Source organism: Lipotes vexillifer, unplaced genomic scaffold (genome assembly GCF_000442215.2).
Source record: "Lipotes vexillifer unplaced genomic scaffold, Lipotes_vexillifer_v1.1 scaffold324, whole genome shotgun sequence".
Classification (NCBI taxonomy): Eukaryota; Metazoa; Chordata; class Mammalia; order Artiodactyla; family Lipotidae; genus Lipotes; species Lipotes vexillifer.
The window spans coordinates 344,871-367,456 of NW_006791816.1; the positions used below are offsets into that span (position 1 = coordinate 344,871).

The window sequence follows — 22,586 nt, forward strand, 5'->3', positions numbered from 1 at the left end:
TTGGCTTTGTGGTCTCTGTTGCAACTACTCAGGTCTGGTGTTATAGCACAAAAGCAGTAAATGAATGGGCATGTCTGTGTTCTATTAAAAGTTTATTTACACATAGTTGTAAATACGGTCTATGTCATCTGGTCCTAGGACATTATCTACTATTATGGTTTTATTATCATATGGAGATACAGATTTCAAGCTCTGAACAACTGACTTGGAACTGAATTATTTTTTTAAATGAACTTTAAAAATGCCTCATGCTTGTTTATTTGGGGACTGTCCATATATGTATCAATGCCTTAATTTTCCACTGATTGTCATTATAAAATTAGTGATTATTTTTTACTAGCACTTTAAATATAATAACTTTATAGAACAGTACACCTTTGGCATTGGAGAATTTAATGTTTGACTGACCTGGAAAGTCTTTCACATGTAATTTGTAATTTTGTTCATATATAAACATTTGTCAAATTGAACATGAAGATAGGTACTGTCCCAATATGGTAGCCACTAGCCACATGTGGTTATTGAGCACTTGTAATGTGGCTAGTCCAAATTGAGATGCGCTGTAAGTAGGAGATACACGTCAAGTTTTAAGACCTAGCATGGCAAAAGGGAATATAAAATATTAATTTTAAAATATAGATTACATGTTGAATTATAATATTTTAGATATATTGAGTTAAATAAAATATTAATATCACTTGTTTTTACTTTTTTTTAATGTCACTACTAGAAATCTTAAAATTCATATGTGGCCTGCACATATATTTTATATTATATTTCTGCAGTGCTGTTGTAGATTGCTCCTTTGGCTCAAACTTGGTCTCACATTCACACTTCAGCTTGTTCTAAAAAATATTTTGAGATCCTTACCTCTGAATTGGCTTGGGAGTATAGGCTTGCTTATGACTTCACAGTGTACTATTTTAAATTTCAGAATTTCACTACGTGTGTACAAAGGGAAATAGAGTTGTATTAGAATGGTAGGATTATGGTTGCCGCTTATATTGAAATGTCTATAAGTTAATTTTTCAAGTTAAAAATTGTGGAGAGAGGGGTTTTGAATGTAAGCATATGTTAATCTGCTTTTATTTTTGTTTTTGGTTTGTAGCTTGTAGACCCTGGAGTTAAGGCATGGACACCCACTAAAGGAAAACAGAATGTGATCATGTTTGTTGGATTGCAAGGGAGTGGTAAAACAACAACATGTTCAAAGGTAAATTATACTTAATTAAAAAAACAAAGTCATGGAGAAGATATGTTTGTATAAAGCAAGTTTTACGTTAAAGTCAGGATTTGTAGTATTGTTCCTTTAAAATTTTGTGTTGTTTGATGTATCTATTGTGTTTTCGTAATAGCTCTTTGTAGGATAAGGGCAAAGATTCCCATAGTCTTTCTCGTGATAGCTTTTTGCAAGAATGGTAGACTTCTATATAACTATGCTGTTTCTTTTACCAAAAAGACTGTTCCTGTCCTTTAAGGAGATGAGGATATGATTTTTGGAGAAGTGAACGTGGAAAGTTTACCTTATCTCCTATGGCTCAAGACTCCCTTTTCACAATGTCTCACCCAGTGTAATACATATGAATCTTCATTTTGCATATCTTTTTGCTAATTTTAAATTCATTATACCACCCCTTCCTCCATAATTGGGTACCTCAACTTTGTTACCAGATTTTACTTCACAAGCCTCAACTTTGTATAGTTTAGAAAGAAAAAAAGAGGAAAGGATTATTTCTTAGAGGGTTATGTTATTGTTTGTTTTTAATTAACATTAATAACATTTTTTTACTGTGGTCATTTGTTGCTTCATCATTTTATATCCTTTGAATGTGACTGTATGGCACTTAGAATTTAAACTCTTTAGGAAATTTTCTGTATTCAGAATTTAATAATATTACTTTTAGGAGAATATGAGCAGTTTTATTTTACTCCTTAAGTAAATAACAAGTGTAAACAGAAACAATTACATGTATAATAAATTTGTATTTATTGATTTTTAAAATCTTCCTTTCCCAGTTAGCATATTACTACCAGAGGAAAGGTTGGAAGACCTGTTTGATATGTGCAGACACATTCAGAGCAGGTATTGTGTTGAAATTTGAAAATTGTTTTCTGAAATTTGTATTTTCAAGTTTGAGGACTCATTAACTCTATTTCATAGGGGCTTTTGACCAACTAAAACAGAATGCAACCAAAGCAAGAATTCCATTCTATGGAAGGTGGGTTCCAGTTTTTATTTTTATACTCATGTGTCTCACCTTATCTGTCTGACTTTATTTAATGCTATCTGGTCACTTTTTAATATATACTTTCTGGAACAAAGTAGAGGTATAATTAATACATTGTTATCTTTTATTATTGTAACATGACTCTTCTGACCCAGCCTGTTAGATCAGAGCAGATGTTGTTTAGTTTATAATTCTGCCTGTACTTATTATCCTGCCTTGCATGCTTTCCAGCATCCTTCTGCTTCTATTCCAGTTGTTTAAGACCTATCTGAAGCATTCCTCCATTCAACACACTGGTGAATTCCATATTGTCTATTTCTTTAGTACATCATCTTTGAAAGTTTGTGTTTGATCATCCTAAAATGCTTTATGATCTTTAGTTATCTCAGAGATTCTGATCGTTGCTATCCTTCATTTGCTACATTACTGTTCAATTAGGTGGTTTGTATATGTTAAAATGACTAATTAAAATAATCGAGTCGAGATTGAATTTAGAAGGACCTATTTGAGGGAATAGCATTTCTCTTAATGTTATTAATATCAATATAAAAAGATTATTAATATAGAAAGCTTAAAGAAGCTAAAATTTGAGGTAATTAAATGAATGATATCATTTTGTTGGTCTTTATTTTCTACTTTTTGGCTGGCCAAAAAAACTGGTGAACTTTAGCTATGGTGTGTTCTTTATTTAAATTCTTTTTCTTTTAGTGTGTTTTTTTTGTTTTTTGTTTTGGTTTTGACCATGCCACATGGCTTGCGGGATCTTACTACTTCTCTGACCAGGGATTGAACCTGGGACCTTGGCAGTGAAAGCATGGAGTCCTAACCACTGGACCACCAAGGAATTCCCTCTTTTAGTTATTTTTTTATTTTTTATTTTTGCAGTACGTGGGCCTCTCACTGTTGTGGCCTCTCCCGTTGCGGAGCACAGGCTCCGGACGCGTAGGCACAGCGGCCATGGCTCACGGAACTAGCCGCTCTGCGGCATGTGGAATCTTCCCGGACTGGGGCACGAACCTGTGTCCCCTTCATCGGCAGGTGGACTCTCAGCCACTGCGCCACCAGGGAAGCCCTTTTAGTTATTTTTTTATGATAATTTCTAGCAAGTAGATTAAAGAATAATGTTAGGAATTTTATTTTTAGGATAAGAACTTTTTCTTACATAGACTTAAAAATCAAGGGATAATAAACAGCTCTACCTTTAGGGTTCACAATTTGCAAATGATATAATTTAGCTGATAATTACTTGAACTATCAGCCAAAGCCAGAGCATTGATTTTTAACCAGTATTCTCAGTACTGTTTATTAAATAATCTCTCCTTTGCTTATGTAAACTTAAAAAACATACTACGTATATGGAGTAAAGTATTAGCAGTCATTGTTTCCTCCAGGAGAGATGAAGTAAATGGGGCTGGGGGGAGGACTTGAACTGTATCTCCAATATTAAATTTACATGTTAGCATTTGTTGGGGGGGTGGTAGATATGTTTGTTATAGTATCATTTGTTCTTTTTAAAAGAAACACTATTTTAATTAAAATTTTTAAAGAAGTGAAAGCACTAGCAGTTTCACTTCCCAATTATCAGCTTGTAGCATGTCCATCTGTGCTTTTTTTCAGTGTCTATATAAACAAATACACAGACATACATAGATAATTTTTAACTGAAATGGACTCTTATGTGCTTTGTACCTTGGTTGCTTTGGTAGTGGTTATATGGGTTGTGTAAATTTGTCAAAGCTCGTTAAAATGAACAATAAAAATAGTGCATTTTATTGTATGTACATGTACCACTATACAGTTGATTAAAAATGAGATCTTATGACAAGGTAGTTATTACTCTTGGGAGGGAGTGAGATGCTAATTATGTTGTTTTCTTGATCTCGGTGTGTTTGGTTTGTGAAAATTCACCAAGTTTATAATTGTACAGCTTTTCCACATATATGTTATACTTCATTAAAATGTTTACTTAAAAAATGGGATCTTAATAATTCTGGGCAATATACTGTTTAAGATAATTCTTTTTTATGACATCATCGTATTCCATTGTATGCATGTGTGTAATTAATCAGTGCCCTTCTTATGAACAGCTTTGGTAATATTTCTTTCCACATTTGTAAGTTTTATTTTAATAGTATCTTTATCTTTTTTTTTTTTTTGCATGCATTGGGTCTTTGTTGCTGCACATGGACTTTCGCTCGTTGAGGCTATTGGGGGCTACTCTTCGTTGTGGTGTGAGGGCTTTTCATTGTGGTGCGCGGGCTTTTCATTGCGGTGGCCTCTCTTGTTGTGCAGCATGGGCTCTAGGCACATGGGCTTCAGTAGATGTGGTTCATGGGCTCTAGAGCTCAGGCTAAGTAGTTGTGGCACATGGGCTTAGTTGCTCTGTGGCATGTGGGATCTTCCCGGACCAGGGATAGAAACCATGTCCCCTGCATTGGCAGGTGGATTCTCAACCACTGTGCCACCAGGGTAGTCCTTCTTAATCATATTTTAAAATAGCTGGTAATGCTAATTTTTGTCTTCTTTTTCAATATTTATTGCTTCTTTCACCTGCTTATTTTCCTGGGTAAATTTTAGATTTTTTGGATCAAGTTCTAGAAAGAAAAATCTCCCTAAAATTGTGATTAGAACTACCATGAAACCAATTAATTTAGGGGAGAACTGACATCTTTACTATATGTGTATAGTTCCATTCAGGAACCTGCTATGTCTTTTTTGTTAAAAAATTTTGTCCTTAAGTATAATAATTTACTTCATTTAAGGCTCGCATATATTCTTAGTAAGTGTATTTCTACTTGATTTTTGTTGTTAATTTAGGGGGAAACTTTATTATTATTATTATTATTTTTTGAGGTACACGGGCCTCTCACTGTTGTGGCCTCTCCCGTTGTGGAGCACAGGCTCCAGACGCGCAGGCTCAGCGGCCATGGCTCACGGGCCTAGCTGCTCCGCGGCATGTGGGATCTTCCCGGACTAGGGCACGAACCCATGTCCCCTGCATCAGCAGGCGGACTCTCAACCACTGTGCCACCAGGAAAGCCCAGGGGAAACTTTTTGTTAACATTATATGTCTTTTCATTTGACAGTATTGAACTGTATCAAAAGTTGCCAGTAATCAAAAGAAGGCAAATTAAAATAAGATCTCGTTTCTTGATTTTCAAGTTGAATAGAGTTTTGTTTTTTTTGTTTTTAATATTTATTTATTTATTTTTTATTTTGGCTGTGCTGGGTCTTAGTTGTGGCACACCGGATCTTCGTTGTGGTGTGCAGGATCTTTTAGTTGCGGCATGTGGACTCTTAGTTTTGGCATGCTGGCTTCTTAGTTGCGGCATGTGGACTTCTTAGTTGTGGCATGTGAACTCTTAGTTATGGCATGCATGGGCGATCCAGTTCCTCAACCAGGGATCGAACCCAGGCGCCCTGTGTTGGGAGCTCAGAGTCTTAGCCAGTGAAAGTCCCAAATTAAATAGAGTTTTGAGGATTGTGAAAATGTAGTAAAATAGGAATGAAATTAAACTTTTGTGATGGACATTTTCCTTTTAAAAACCAAAAGCCTAAATGATCAGACCGTTTGATCCAATTTCAACTTGTAGGAGTATGTCATAACAATTTCAAAGAAACAACATTGCATACTATTCATTTTGGCTATATTTTTAAGACCAAGAAGTTGGAAAACCTTAAAGGGCCAACAGTAGGGCATTTATTTAATAAATGATAGCATAGCCATCTGATAGAATGCTACATAACTTAAAAGTCATGGTTTACAAGAATATTTAATGATTTTATAAAATGCTTACAAAAGGAGAGAAGGGAATCCTTGTACACTGTGGGTAAGAATGTGAATTGGTGCAGCTGCTGTGGACAACAGTATGGAGGTTTCTCAAAAAACTAAAAGTAGGGCTTCCCTGGTGGTGCAGTGGTTGAGAGTCAGCCTGCCGATGCAGGGGACACGGGTTTGTGCCCCAGTCCAAGAAGATCCCACATGCCGCAGAGTGGCTGGGCCCGTGAGCCATGGCCGCTGAGCCTGCGCGTCCAGAGCCTGTGCTCCGCAGCAGGAGAGGCCACAACAGTGAGAGGCCCGTGTACCGCAAGAAAAAAACAAACAAAATAACTAAAAGTAGAACTACCATATGACCCAGAAGTTCCACTCCTGGGTATACATTTGAAAAAAACCCCCACTAATTCGAAAAGATACATGTACCCCAGTGTTCATAGCAGCATTATTTATAATTGCCAAGATATATCCCCAAACACAGTAAGTTAAACAAAATGAGAAGACAGAGGAATATGCAGCAGATGAAGGAGCAAGGTAAAAACCCACCAGATCAAACAAATGAATAGGAAATAGGCAGTCTACCTGAAAAAGAATTCAGTAATGATAGTAAAGATGATCCAAAATCTTGGAAACAGAATGGAGAAAATACAAGAAACGTTTAACAAGGACCTAGAAGAACTAAAGAGCAAACAAACAATGATGAACAACACAATAAATGAAGTTAAAAATTCTCCAGAAGGAATCAATAGCAGAATAACTGAGGCAGAAGAACAGATAAGTGACCTGGAAGATAAAATAGTGAAAATAAATTCCATAGAGCAGAATAAAGAAAAAAAAAATGAAAAGAATTGAGGACAGTTTCAGAGACCTCTGGGACAACATTCAACACACCAGCATTCGAATTATAGGGGTCCCAGAAGAAGAAGAGAAAAAGAAAGGGACTGAGAAAATATTTGAAGAGATTATAGTTGAAAACTTCTCTCACATGGGATATTAGTCAGTCAAGTCCAGGAAGGACAGAGAGTCCCATATAGAATGAACCCAAGGAGAAACACGCCAAGACACATATTAATCAAACTATCAAAAATTAAATACAAAGAAAAAATATTAAAAGAAGCAAGGGAGGGGCTTCCCTGGTGGTGCAGTGGTTGAGAGTCCGCTTGCCGATGCAGGGGACCCGGGTTCGTGCCCCAGTCCGGGAACCTCCCATGTGCTGCAGAGCGGCTGGGCCCGTGAGCCATGGCCGCTGAGCCTGCGCATCCGGAGCCTGTGCTCCGCAACGGGAGAGGCCACAACAGTGAGAGGCCCGTGTACCACAAAAAAAAAAAAAAAGGAGCAGGGGAAAATCAACAAATAATATACAGGGGAACCCCTGTAAGGTTAACAGCTGATCTTTCAGCAGAAACTCTGCAAGCCAGAAAGGACTGGCAGGACATATTTAAAGTGATGAAAGGGAATAACCTACAACCAAGATTACTCTACCCAGCAAGGATCTCATTCAGATTTGATGGAGAAGTTAAAACCTTTACAGACAAGCAAAAGTTAAGAGAATTCAGCACCACCAAACCAGCTTTACAACAAATGCTAAAAACTTCTCTAGGCAGGAAACACAAGAAAAGGAAATGACCAACAAAAACAAACCCAAAACACTTAAAAAAATGGTAATAGTAACTAACATATCAATAATTACCTTAAATGTAAATGGATTAAATGCTCCAACCAAAAGACATAGACTGGCTAAATGGATGCAAAAACAAGACCCATATATATATATACTGTCTACAAGAGACCCACTTTAACCTAGGGACACATACAGACTCAAAGTGAGGGGATGGAAAAAGATATTCCATGCAAATGGAAATCAAAAGAAAGCTAGAGTAGCAATTCTCAAATCAGGAAAAATAGACTTAAAAATGACTATTACAAGAGAAAAAGAAGGACACTACATGATGATCAAGGGATCAATCCAAGAAGAAGGTATGACAAATGTAAATATTTATGCACCCAACATAGGATCCCCTCAATACATAAGGCAAATGCTAACATCCACAAAATGAGAAATCGACAGTAACACAATAATAGTAGGGGACTTTAACACCCCACTTTCACCAAAGGACAGATCATCCAAAAGGAAAATAAAAGAGGAGACACAAGCTTTAAATGACGCATTAGACGAGATGGGCTTAATTGATATTTATATGACATTCCATGCAAAAACAACAGAATACACTTTCTTCTCAAGTGCTCATGGAACATTCTCCAGGATAGATCTTATCTTGGGTCACAAATCAAGCCTTGGTAAATTTAAGAAAATTGAAATCATATAAGTATCTTTTCCCACCACAACACTATGAGACTAGACATCAATTACTGGAAAAAAACTGTAAAAAATACAAACACATGGAGGCTAAACAATACGCTACTGAATAACCAAGAGGTCACTGAAGAAATCCAAGAGGAAATAAAAAACTACCTAGAAATAAATGACAATGAAAACAGGACGACCCAAAGCCTGTGGGATGCAGCAAAAGCAAATCTTAGAGGGAAGTTTATAGCAATACAATCATACCTCAAGAAACAAGAAACATCGCAAATAAACAACCTAACCTTACACATAAAGCAATTAGAGAAAGAAGAAGAACAACAACAAAAAACCAAAGTTAGCAGAAGGAAAGAAATCATAAAGATCAGATTAGAAATAAATGAAAAAGAAATGAAGAAAACGATAGCAAAGATCAATAAAACTAAAAGTTGGTTCTTTGAGAACATAAACAAAATTGATAAACCATTAGCCAGACTCATGAAGAAGAAAAGGGAGGAGACACAAATCAATAGAATTAAAAATGAACAAGGAGAAGTAACAACTGACACTGCAGAAATACAAAGGATCATGAGAGATTACTACAAAGAACTATATGCCAATAAAATGGACAACCTGGAAGAAATGGACAAATTCTTAGAAAAGTACAACCTTCCAAGACTGAACCAGGAAGAAATAGAAAATGTAAACAGACCGATCACAAGCACTGAAATTGAAACTGTGATTAAAAATCTTCCAACAAAGGAACTTCCCTGGTGGCGTAGTGGTTAAAAATCCGCCTGCCAATGCAGGGGACACGGGTTCAAGCCCTGATCCAGGAAGACCCCACATGCCGCAGAGCAACTAAGCCCCTGTTCCACAACTACTGAGCCTGCACTCTAGAGCTCGCGACCCACAACTACTGATCCCACGTGCTGCAACTACTGAAGCCTACATACCTAGAGCCTGTGCTGCACAACAAGAGAAGCCACTGCAATGAGAAGCCCATGCACCACAACAAAGAGTAGCCCCTGCTCACTGCAACTAGAGAAAGCCCACATGCAGCCAAAAATAAATAAATTTATTTAAAAAAAAATCTTCCAACAAACAAAAAGTCCAGGACCAGATGGCTTCACAGGTGAATTCTATCAAACATTTAGAGAAGAGCTAACACCTTTCCTTCTCAAACTCTTCCAAAATATAGCAGAAGGAGGAACAATCCTAAACTCATTCTTCGAGGCCACCATCACCCTGATACCAAAAGCAAAGGTGTCACAAAAAAAGAAAACTACAGGCCGGTATCACTGATAAACATAGATGCAAAAATCCTCAACAAAATACTAGCAAACAGAATCCAACAACACATTAAAAGGATCATACACCATGATCAAGTGGGGTTTAACCCAGGAATGCAAGTATTCTTCATTATATACAAATCAATAAACGTGATACACCATATTAACAAATTGAAGGAGAAAAACCATATGATCATCTCAATAGATGCAGAGAAAGCTTTCGACAAAATTCAACACCCATTTATGATAAAAACTTCCCAGGAAATAGGCATAGAGGGAACCTACCTCAACATAATAAAGGCCATATATGACAAACCCACAGCCAACATTATTCTCAATGATGAAAAACGGAAACCATTTCCTCTAAGATTAGGAACAAAACAAGGTTGCCCACTCTCACCACTATTATTCAACACAGTTTTGGAAGTTTTAGCTACAGCAATCAGGAGAAAAAGAAATAAAAGGAATCCAAATTGGAAAAGAAGAAGTAAACCTCTCACTGCTTGCAAATGACATGATACTATACATAGAGAATCCTAAAAATGCTACCAGAAAACTGCTAGAGCTAATCAATGAATTTGGTAAAGTAGCAGGGCACAAAATTAATGCACAGAAATCTCTGGCATTCCTATACACTAATGATGAAAAATCTGAAAGAGAAATTAAGGAAACACTCCCATTTACCATTGCAACAAAAAGAATAAAATACCTAGGAATAAACCTACCTAAGGAGACAAAAGACCTATATACAGAAAACTATAAGGCACTGATGAGAGAAATTAAAGACGATACAAACAGATGGAGAGATATACCATGTTCTTGGATTGGAAGAATCAACATTGTGAAAATGACTGTAGTACCCAAAGCAATCTACAGATTCAGTGCAATTCCTATCAAACTACTAATGGCATTTGTCACAGAACTAGAAGAAAAAATTTCACAATTTGTATGGAAACACAAAAGACCCCTAATAGCCAAAGCAATCTTGAGAAAGAAAAACGGAGCTGGAGGAATCAGGCTCCCTGAGTTCACACTGTACTGCAAAGCTACAGTAATCAAGACAGTATAGTACTGGCAGAAAAAACAGAAATATAGATCAGTGGAACAGGATAGAAAGCCCAGAGTTAAACCCACACACATATGGTCACTTTATCTATGATAAAGGAGGCAAGAATATACAATGGAGAAAAGACAGCCTCTTCAATAAGTGGTGCTGGGAAACTGGACAGGTACATGTAAAAGAATGAAATTAGAACACTTCCTAACACTATACACAAAAATAAACTCAAAATGTATTAAAGACCTAAATGTAAACTCTTAGAGGAAAACATAGGCAGAACACTGTATGACATAAATCACAGCAAGATCCTATTTGACCCACCTCCTAGAGAAATGGAAATAAAAACAAAAATAAACAAATGGGACCTAATGAAACAAAAGCTTTTCACAGCAAAGGACACCATAAAGGAGGTGAAAAGACAACTCTCAGAATGGGAGAAAATACTTGCAAGTGAAGCAATGGATAAAGGATTAATCTCCAAAACATACAAACAGCTCATGGAGCTCAATATCAAAAGAACAAACAATCCAATCAAAACATGGGCAGAAGACCTAAAAATACATTTCTCCAAAGAAGATATACAGATTTCCAACAAACATATGAAAGGATGCTCAACATTTCTAATCATTAGAGAAATGCAAATCAAAACTACAGTGAGGTCTTCTGCCCATTTTTGGATTGGGTTGTTTGTTTTTTTGTTGTTGAGCTGAATGAGCTGCTTAAAAATTTTGGAGATTAATCCTTTGCAAGTAAGTCAGAAAGAGAAAGTCAAATACCATATGCTAACACATATATATGGAATTTAAGAAAAAAAAATGTCATGAAGAACCTAGGGGTAAGACAGGAATAAGGACACAGACCTACTACAGAATGGACTTGAGGATATGGGGAGAGGGAAGGGTAAGCTGGGACGAAGTGAGAGAGTGGCATGGACATATATACACTACCAAACGTAAAATAGATAGCTAGTGGGAAGCAGCTGCATAGCACAGGGAGATCAGCTCGGTGCTTTGTGACCACCTAGAGGGGTGGGATAGGGAGGGTGGGAGGGAGACGCAAGAGGGAAGAGATATGGGAACATATGTATATGTATAACTGATTCACTTTGTTATAAAGCAGAAACTAACACACCATTGTAAAGCAATTATACTCCAATAAAGATGTTAAAAAAACAAACAAAAAAACTACAATGAGGTATCACCTCACACCGGTCAGAATGGCCATCATCAAAATATCTACAATCAATGCTGGAGAGGGAGTGGAGAAAAGGGAACCCTCCTGTACTCTTGGTGGGAATGTAAATTGATACAGCCACTATGGAGAACAGTATGGAGGTTCCTTAAAGGTCTAAAAGTAGAACCAGCATATGACCCATCAGTCCCACTACTGGGCATATACCCTGAGAAAACCATAATTCAAAAAGACACATATACCCGTGTTCATTGTAGCACTGTTTACAGTAGCCAGGACATGGAAGCAACCTAAGTGTCCATCAACAGATGAATGGATAAAGAAGATGTGGCACATATATACAGTGGAATGTTACTCAGCCTTAAAAGGAAATGAAATTGAGTTATTTGTAGTGAGGTAAATGGACCTAGAGTCTCATACAGAGTGAGGTAACTCAGAAAGAGAAAAACAAATACCATATGCTAACACAGATACATGGAATCTAAAAAGAAAAAAAAGATTCAGATGAACCTAGGGGCAGGACAGGAATAAAGACGCAGACGTAGAGAATGGACTTGAGGAGACGGGGTGGGGGAAGGGTAAGCTGGGACGAAGTGAGAAGGTGGCATTGACATATATACACTATCAAATGTAAAACAGATAGCTAGTGGGAAGCAGCTGCATAGCACAGGGAGATCAGCTCCGTGTTTTGTGACCAGCTAGATTGGTGGGATAGGGAGGGTGGGAGGGAGATGCAAGAGGGAGGGGATATGGGGATATATGTATGCGTATATCTGATTCACTTTGCTATACAGCAGTAAATAACACAACATTGTAAAGCAATTATACTCCAATAAAGATGTTTAAAAAAATGCTTATAAAAGATATGCAGCAGAATCATACAGGATTTCGGGCTTCCCTGGTGGCGCAGTGTTTAAGAATCCGCCTGCCAATGTAGGGGACATGGTTTCGAGCCCTGGTCCAGGAAGATCCCACATGCCATGGAGCAGCTAAGCCCATGCGCCACAACTGCTGAAGCCTGTGTGCCACAACTACTGAAGCCTGCATGCCTAGAGCCCATGCTCCACAACAAGAGAAGCCACCACAATGAGAAGCCCGCGCACTGAAACGAAGAGTAGCCCCCGCTCACTGCAACTAGAGAAAGCCTGCGCACAGCAACCAAGACCCAATGCAGCCAAAAATAAATAAATAAATATGGGGGCTATTTATTTTTTTAAATAAATTTATTAAAAAAAAAGAATCGTACAGGATTTTGTAATTGGAAAACTGATTACTGCTTCATGCTGCTCTAGAAGTGGGTTGTTATATTTAATACTTATTAGATTTTATACTTCTAAATTGAAATTGTGATCATTATGACTTTTTCAGAGTAGATTAAGGGTGCACTAACAGTTTCCAAAGTTTTCGTATTTGGAAGTTTTGCTGCTACGTCATTTTTCCATGTTAAATAGCTATACAGAAATGGATCCTGTCATCATTGCCTCTGAAGGAGTGGAGAAATTCAAAAATGAAAATTTTGAAATTATTATTGTTGATACAAGTGGCCGCCATAAACAAGAAGACTCTTTGTTTGAAGAAATGCTTCAAGTTGCTAATGCTATAGTAAGTAGCTTAATTTAACAATATTATTAAGACTTTGGTTAAATTAATTATAAACCTTGATTGAGTTTATGAACCATATAAATTATTTTTTGCCTGTAAGAAAGATTCCAAGTAATTTATTTTTATTTTGGGCTCCTTTATCTGTATGATAAGGACTTAATCTTCTGTACATTAATATGAAATTTTCATGAGTATTGAAATATTTCCTTCCTCACTTAATCATCTTATTAGTATGTATAAGAAAAAGTAACAAGCAAAAAAAAAATGAGAATTAGCCTTTAATAGCTGTTGAATTTCCTTTCTGTAAATTATTTAAATTAAATTAAAAACATTTGCTTTAGGTGAATTTTGAAAGATTTTTTAAATGAAACATTTAAAAATATTAATAATCATTTAGTGTCTCTTTAAAATTGTGATGGAAGTAACTTGGGAAGAAGATGTGGTTTATAGGTAATCTATAGCACATATTATGAACCCATGTTTTGCCATTGAGGTGTTGGCAGTAATTCTTTGGTTAATGATTAATACTAATACGTTGTTTTGTTTTGTTTAGCTGTGCCATTATTTTGACCTAGATGAGCAGACCTAAGGGAAATATCCTCATCTGTCCTTTATTTATTTTGCTTTCAGTGCACACTCTTCTACTTTTTTTCTCTGATTTACTGTTGCTATTCCATTTGTCTAGAGTGTGATTCCTCTAGATCATTGCTTAACTTTTTCCTCTTTATTCAGGCCTCAGCTCAAATGTTACCCCCAGACAGGTCTTCCCTGACCACCCTACAAAAAGAAACCTCTCACACCTCAAAACTGATTTTCTCTGTTCCATTTTAATTGTTGTACATCTGAAATGTTTATTTGCCTATTTTTTTATCTGTCTCCAGTGACTAGAATGTAGGTCCCACAAGGAAAAGGATTTTCTTATTCATCTCTTTGACTGAGGACATAAATGGTGCCCAATACATAGTACTCCCTCAGTAAATACTGATTGATTGAATAATTATAATAAATATTTTTTATAGCTTCTAATGATGAAATTTGCTTAAGGTCAGTAAAAATATATATCTTTTCTATTTAAATGTTCTAGCAACCCGATAACATTGTTTATGTGATGGATGCCTCCATTGGGCAGGCTTGTGAAGCCCAGGCTAAGGCTTTTAAAGATAAAGTAGATGTAGCCTCAGTAATAGTGACAAAACTTGATGGTCATGCCAAAGGAGGTGGTGCACTCAGTGCGTAAGTATCATTGATGTTATTGTCCTGTGTCTTGGGCTTAGTGTGTGTGTGTGTGTGTGTGTGTGTGTGTGTGTGTGTATTTATGGCTTTCTTATTAATCATTTAAAATATATTCCAATGGTGGACCTAATATGGTCTGTAAAAGAAGTTTAAATAGAAACAGAATTTTGGAGTACCTCTGATATAGTTCTCCTTTAGCTAGTGAAAAGAAACTTGAGCTATGTACCTTTGTCTAATTACCTTTAAAATCTTCTAGAAATTTGTTTTCCTTTTTGAGGTTATTTTGTGTTTTCTTTTTCTTTGCAGAGTTGCTGCCACAAAAAGCCCAATTATTTTCATTGGTACAGGGGAACATATAGATGACTTTGAACCTTTCAAAACACAGCCTTTCATCAGCAAACTTCTTGGTGTGTACAGTGGTGGGGATATAGAAAAATCTTCAAGAAATAGTATGAATTTTTAGGACAGATTAGGATTTTAATTCTGCCCTCTCACTAACTAGCTCAGGAAAATAATTTTCTTCTATGATTTATCTTCTTTACCTGCAAACTAAGGATGGTGGTTATCTGCTTCCTGTAGTTAGAGTGGTAAAATGAGCTATTAGATGGAAAGTTCCTTGTTTTAGAGCTCAATACAGAAGCATGTGGTTGTAGTAATAGCAGTGATAATGGCAGCAAAACTTTCATAATGTCTCCAGGTGTTCGAGAGCATGGAATTTGGAATTAAACCCTAGGCTGCAGTTCCTGCTTTGTCACTTAACCTCTCCAGCTTCAATTTTTCACCTGTGAAGTGCCTATCTCACAGGCTTATTATGTATGTGCATGCATTTTGCATACTGTAAAACAGATACACTATTATTTATTAATTTTACTTTTTTGGGTCTTACAGGTATGGGTGACATTGAAGGACTGATAGATAAAGTCAACGAGTTGAAGTTGGATGACAATGAAGCACTTATAGAGAAGTTGAAACATGGTATATGAGTAGCAAAAAGCATTTGATCTCAGATGACTTACCTGGATTTCTTTTGATAAAGCTATAATTTGTTTGAAATGATACATCCATTAAAGTCAATTCTTCAAATGTTTACTGTTTTAGATTTATATACAAATCATTTTAAATCTCAGGCATCTAAGCAATTATAGAATGGAGTGTTTTTATTTTCTTTCTTGTAATCAAATTGCCTTAAGATTAAAATTGAAGCTTTCATTGGGTTCCTTGGAGTAAAACAGGTTAAAAGTACATTAGAATACTCTCTTCTGATTTGTTTGTTTACTTATAAATTTTATATTTATATGTAATAAAACATAAAAAGAAATTTAAAAGAATGAGATTAAATACCCACACATGTTTTCTTTACTCCACATTGAAGGCAACTCCTATTGAAATGTGATTGAGAGCTCAAGTTTTTTAATCTAACGTGACTTTTTCAAATTACTTAACCTCTGACTACCCTGGTGGTCCAGTGGTTAAGACTCCACGCTGCCACTGCAGGGGGTGTGAGTTCGATCCCTGGTCTGGGAAGTTCCACATGCCGCCGGGTGAAGCCAAATTAATTAATTAATTAATTAAACTGAAAAAAATCATGTTCAAATTACTTAACCTCAATTTTCTTATGTGTAAAAAGTAGATAATACTAAGTATCTTCTTCATAGAGTTGTGAACATTAAATTAGCTGATATATGTAAAATGTCCAGCATGTCAGAAGCATGTAACATATTATTGACCATTTCTGTTTTTCTCAAAATGGTATTACTCTTAGTTTCCATGGCCACATACTATCCTGCCTCTTTGCTCCTTCTTATTCATCTTGTCAGGTGCCTATGCCTTTACTTCTCAAATGTTGATGTTTTCCAGGGATCATTCTAGGCCATCTTCTTTCTCTGGAGCTTCAGGCTCATATCTGTATGTTTAGATGCTTAGATCTTCCTTAGACATTTAGTTCAGTTTATCCTTGTCTTCCCATCCTAACCTCCCACCCCAGTGTTATCATCTATGAATTTAACATCATTTGTCTTGTTGCCAAAGTCAGAAACTTGGATGTTGTCATCAACTCATCTCTTCCTCACTCTGCCCAGTCCTTTTCTGATCAGTCATTAGTCTTAGTGATTCTACCTCCTAATTATCGCCATTCCATCCCCTACTTCCCAGCAACTATGCAAGTTCATCTCTTATCTAGATTGTTTATTCTAAGTCTTTTAACAGATATTCCAGTTTTTTGGACTCTTCCTCTTGGATCAGTTTTTTATACTTCAGCCGAAATGATCTTTCAGAAATGCAAATTTGATCCTATTACCTTTCTTAAAATCTTTCAGTAGCTTCCCATTTCCCTTAGAGTATTTTTGAATGACTCCACTATCTAACCCACATCTTTCGAGTCATGTTTTGACACTATTGCTTTTAGCATTCCGTATGCTGGTCATGCTGAATTTCTGTCAGTTTCTCACATGTACGCTGCTGTCTCTGCCTTTGCCCTTGCTGGTCCCTCTGCCTGTTAGATAGTTATCCTCTCTTCTTCCTACTTCTGTCCTTCTTTATCCCAGCCGAACCGGCTAACTCCTACTAATACTTCAAGTCTTTCCTTAAATGTGGTTCAGGGACATTCTGCCTTATCCTTAGACTAAGTTAGAACCCCCTACTGTATGTTTCCATTGGATCCTGTAATTGCTGTATGAGTCATCACAATGATTTGATATCTGTCTTCCCTGCTGGAAAGTGAAGGTAGGTTTCATAGCTGTGTTCTTCCTCTTTTATGTTCACAGTACCTAGTACAATTTCTGGCACTTAGTAAGTCTTTAGTAAATATTTGTTGAATGAATGAATCTATCCTTTATTGCCTGATTCTTTCCCCCTGCTACTACCACACTAAACTGGGTAATATATTCCTAGTCAGTCTGCTTTCTGACTCCTAGATCTCTCTATATCTCTGCATTTTGCCTCTGCTTCTAACATTCTACTCATTTCTATTATCACCAAGGGCCTCCTGATTTCCAAATGTAGTGACCTTTCTCTTTCCTCTTGGCTCCCAGTATTTAACAGTTTTATCTGCCTTTTATATTTTCAGACTCTTCACTTGGGTTCCATGACAGTGGATTTCTTATATTTATCATAGCTTCAGGTGTCATTTCTGTATAATATATATTTTAGCCTTAATCTTCTCTACCACTGTTTTATTTTGCATTTCTAGCTGCTGGCTATTAACATTTCTTTTAAGATAGTGTCCTGCTACTTCAAATTCAGAATGCCTAAAACCAAACACCATTTTTGTTTATATCTTTGGACAAAAATAGAAAATAATCTTTCTCCTTTGTCTTGTTCTTTCTGTTTTTCTCCTTAACTGAATTTACATAATAATGAAATGCTCAGATTCTAAGAATATCATTCAATCAACTTTGACAAATGCACAATAATCTACACTCCATCAGGAAATAGAATATTTCCATTACTCTAGAAAGTTTGCTTATTCCCCTTCCCAGTAAATACTTTATATTATAGGAATCCTAGAGTGTATCTTTTTTTCCCACATGGTTTCTGTGACTTGGCATAATATTTTTGATATTCATCCAGGTGGTTGTACTCACCTGTAGCCTGTTCTTTTTTTTTTTTTAATTTATTTATTTTATTTACTTTTGGCTGCATTGGGTCTTCGTTACTACACACGGGCTTTCTCTAGTTGTGGTGAGAGGGGGCTACTCTTCGTTACAGTGCATGGGCTTCTCATTGCTCTGGCTTCTCTTGTTGCAGAGCACGGGCTCTTCGCACGTGGGCTTCAGTAGTTGCGGCCCGTGGGCTCAGTAGTTGTGGCTCGCAGGCTCTAGAGCGCAGGCTCAGTAGTTGTGGTGCTTGGGCTCAGTTGCTCCGCGGCATGTGGGATCTTCCCGGACTAGGGCTTGAACCCGTGTCCCCTGAATTGGCAGGTGGATTCTTAACCACTGTGCCACCAGGGGAGCCCATAGCCTGTTCTTTTATTGCTGAGAGTAGTATTTCATCCAGAGTCTATCCATTTTCCAGTTCATGGACAGCTAAGCTGTGTAAGAAACTCCAAATAATCTTCTAAAGTGCTTTTGCCCATTTTACAATTCTCATCAGCAGTATATGAGAGTTCTGCTTGTTCTACATTCTCTTTAACTTTTGGTGTTGTCAGACTTTTTAATTTCAGTTATCCTAGTAGGCATAGTTTGTCTCCTTTGTTTTCACATTTCCTGTATTTATGTCCATTTTCTCTGATAGAATATGAGCTTCTCTAGGATAGGATCTATCTGTCCCCACTGTGTTCATCCTGTGATCTTGTGTGTAGTAACTGCTCAGTGAATATTTATTGATTGGATATTTTATAAGTATGCTTCAAGATGAGCCCATGATTAAAGAAAATCATTAGGTTTTATTGACTGGAAATGTTCATTCTCTAATGTATCTGCATCATTTATATTGTATTTCAGGTCAGTTTACGTTGCGAGACATGTATGAACAATTTCAAAATATCATGAAAATGGGCCCCTTCAGTCAGATCTTGGTTAGTTATACTAAAAAGTTTTTTTCTAACCTCTTTTGTTTTTGTTAAAATTTCTAAGAACAGATACACTTGCTTTAATTATTTTAATATTTGGGTAAAAATAGATACTTTTAAAACTTAGTATCAACATTAAAGCCATTAGTTAAATATGAACATTCTGAACAATTAATCTCAAGCTATTACTGATTTTATGTTTAATATATCTTTTAGGGGATGATCCCTGGTTTCGGAACAGATTTTATGAGCAAAGGAAATGAACAAGAGTCAATGGCCAGGCTAAAGAAATTAATGACAATAATGGATAGTATGAATGATCAAGGTAAGGTGGTAGATTATTTGACCTGGAGGACAATGTTCTGAGTATCAGTAAGTTGAGAGTTTAACTATAGGGAAAATTTAGACTGAAAGATTATTGTTAGGGAGATTTCTAGCTGCTTGAAAGCTCTTGCTCAAAGGGTTGGGATTACTGGGTTGACCTCCTCATTGAGAGAAATGTCTAGTATAGTGCTTCTCCAAATGAGTTCTGTGGAGAGGACACAAGTTCTTTATGGTGTTGATAGAAATAACTTAAAAGGGGAGTTCTGTAGTCAAATAAATTTGGGGGAATGCTGAGTTAAAAAAAAAACACTAGTAAGTTTATTTATTGTATGTCTCCTCAGAGCTCTAACATGCTAACATGAATTGGGAATCTGTAAGAGATAGTTTATGCAGTGTTTACCAGCTTACTTTGCTCTGTAACTCTCAAGGTTTTGGTCTTCTCAAGTACACTGCTCTATCTCTAATCCTACATTATCCCTCTCTCCTGTACTTTCAGGTCCTCAGCTCATGAATATCCCTAGACCCATGACCTCTTTATCTTTCTCCCAGTTTTTTTAGCACCCTTTCTGATTGAACCCAGCAGGCATGCCAAACATTTATCACCCTTTTGTAGGCCTTCTACTCTTGATCTCTGTTCTTATTTACAAAGAAATACAGGCTTTTGGCATTGAATTCTTTCAGCCTTTGGCTGATTTACCTATGAGATTGTGACAGCCACAAACCATTCTTAAAGCTTTTTCAAGGACCTCTCTCCATCAGTAAAATCCTCTCCTATATCTGCAGTCTCTCCTTACCTACTGACTTTCTTCCCCCATAGATATATAAACATTCTTTCTTAAGTTCACAATTTCACATTTTCTAGGCTTTATTTCTCCCGCATGCTTTTACTCTGTCTCTTTTCAGTCAGGCTTCTTAAAAGAATGGTTTATGTTCCCAAACTACTGAAATCTGACTTCTCTCCCCACCATTACTGTGAAATAGATCATACAAAGATTTTCAATAACCTTCCACTGGTCTACTCTAATGGATACTCTTCAGTTTTTTTCTTGACCTTTACAACATTGGATGTTAATCACCTTTTTTTCTTGGTTTCCATTATACCATCTCTCCATTTTACCCTTACCTTTCTTGGTTTCTTTTTTTTGTTTGCTTTTTTGTTTTGTTTTGTTTTGTTTGTTTGTGTTTTTGGTTGTGCTGTGTGGCTTGCAGGATCTCAGTTCCCAGATCGGGGATTGAACTGGGGCCACGGCAGTAAAAGCCCGGAATCCTAACCACTAGGCCACCAGGGAACTGCACATACCTTTCTTGTTCACTTAGTCTCTTTCACTGGTCTCATCCTCACCCAACCTCTTAAATGAATATATGCTACAGTTTTCTGTCCTCAGCTAGTGTTTCTTATCATTCTGCTCAGTTTTGAATAATTAATCCACATCTATGCTTTGTCTACTACCTCATTATTTTTTGTAGTCTCTATGTCTTTCCTGATCTCTGGGCCTTCATAGTAACCCAAATAATGTTTCTCTCTCATCTGTGTATCTTCAACACTATTAAAAGTTGTGCACGGCTTCCCTGATGGCGCAGTGGTTGAGAGTCTGCCTGCCGATGCAGGGGACACGGGTTCGTGCCCCAGTCCGGGAAGATCCCACATGCCACAGAGCGGCTGGGCCCGTGAGCCATGGCCACAGAGCCTGCGCATCCGGAGCCTGTGCTCCACAACAGGAGAGGCCACAACAGTGAGAGGCCCGCATACCGCAAAAAAAAAAAAAAGTTTTGAATGTAGAATTAATAACTGCAGCCGTATCTAGAGTGTTTATTCTGCCCTAGGTACTGTCCTGAGCACTCTACATATTTTAACCCACAACAACTCTTAAGGGACAATTCTGGCGTCAAAATCCAATCTAGCTGTTACAGATTAGGATACAGGGAAATTGAGTAATCTGCCAAAGGTCACTAGCTAGGGAATGGAGAGGCTGGGCTTCTGGCTTGAGAGTCTATACTCTGGATCACTTCCTGTCTAGGTGCTCACTGAATGGTAGACAGACATCTCTATTACATGTTTGAGAGTTTTTTGAGGTACATCAGTTCCAAAATGTAGTGCTTCTGCTTTGGTGAGTGACACTTCCATCTATCTATTCAGTCACCCAAGCTAGAAACTGGGGTCAACTTAGATTTACTGTCTAGTCATTCTATTGATTATGGATATAGAGGTATTGAGAAGCCTAACTTTTCTCCTTTCAGTTGTGTCAGTTTTGCTTCGTGTACTTTGAAGCTCTTTTGTTGGGTGCATACACATTTAGAATTGTTACGTCTTCTTAGTGAATTGACCTGACCCTTTTATCATTATGTATGTAATGGTCTCCTTTGTCCTGCTCCACTTTATCTGATATTAATGCAACCACTCCAGCTTTCTTTTAATTAGTTGTTTGTATTATATATCTTTTTCTATCCTTTTACCTTTAACCTACCTGTATCATTATATTTGAAGTGAGTTTCATATTAACAACATGTTATGTTTTTTCTTTTTTAATAATTCTGATAATCTTTTAACTGATATTTATATATTAGGATTTAGTTCTGCCATTTTATCTTTTGCTCTGTTTGTTCACTCTGATTTTTGTTCTTCTGTTTTCTCTTTTCTATCTTCCTATGGATTGTTTGAACATTATTTATTATTCTATTTTAATGTATCTGTATGTTTTTTAGTATGTTTCTTTGAGTAGTTTTCTTAGTGGTTGCTCTAGGTATTACAATATATATACATACTTATCACAGTCCATTTGTATCAGTATTTCATCACTTCAGGTACAATATAGAAACCTTAACATCACTTTAGACTTAGTGAGTTATACTTCCTAAGTATTTCTCATATCTTCTCTCTCCTCTTTGTCTCTATATCCCCTGAATTAGTTCATACACTCATTCCTTACCTGGATTGCTACAGTAGCCTCCAGACACTTCCCTTTCTCTTTTTTCACTTTTTTTTTTTCTTTGCGGTACGCGGGCCTCTCACTGCTGTGGCCTCCCCCACCACGGAGCACAGGCTCCGGACGTGCAGGCTCAGCAGCCATGGCT

At 36.8% G+C, this 22,586-nt stretch overlaps 1 protein-coding gene across 2 annotated transcripts in view; it reads left to right on the top strand.

Annotated features, from left to right (window-relative positions):
* Positions 1-22,586, top strand: part of SRP54 (signal recognition particle 54) — a 44,435-nt gene that overhangs the window by 15,076 nt on the left and 6,773 nt on the right. For both annotated transcript variants that reach the window (XM_007464815.1, XM_007464816.1), the window contains 9 exons: positions 1,109-1,213; positions 2,017-2,083; positions 2,162-2,219; positions 13,300-13,450; positions 14,535-14,683; positions 14,990-15,090; positions 15,572-15,658; positions 19,123-19,196; positions 19,407-19,515. In XM_007464815.1, coding sequence (XP_007464877.1) covers positions 1,109-1,213; positions 2,017-2,083; positions 2,162-2,219; positions 13,300-13,450; positions 14,535-14,683; positions 14,990-15,090; positions 15,572-15,658; positions 19,123-19,196; positions 19,407-19,515 — 901 coding nt within the window. The remainder of the gene's footprint in view (positions 1-1,108; positions 1,214-2,016; positions 2,084-2,161; positions 2,220-13,299; positions 13,451-14,534; positions 14,684-14,989; positions 15,091-15,571; positions 15,659-19,122; positions 19,197-19,406; positions 19,516-22,586) is intronic.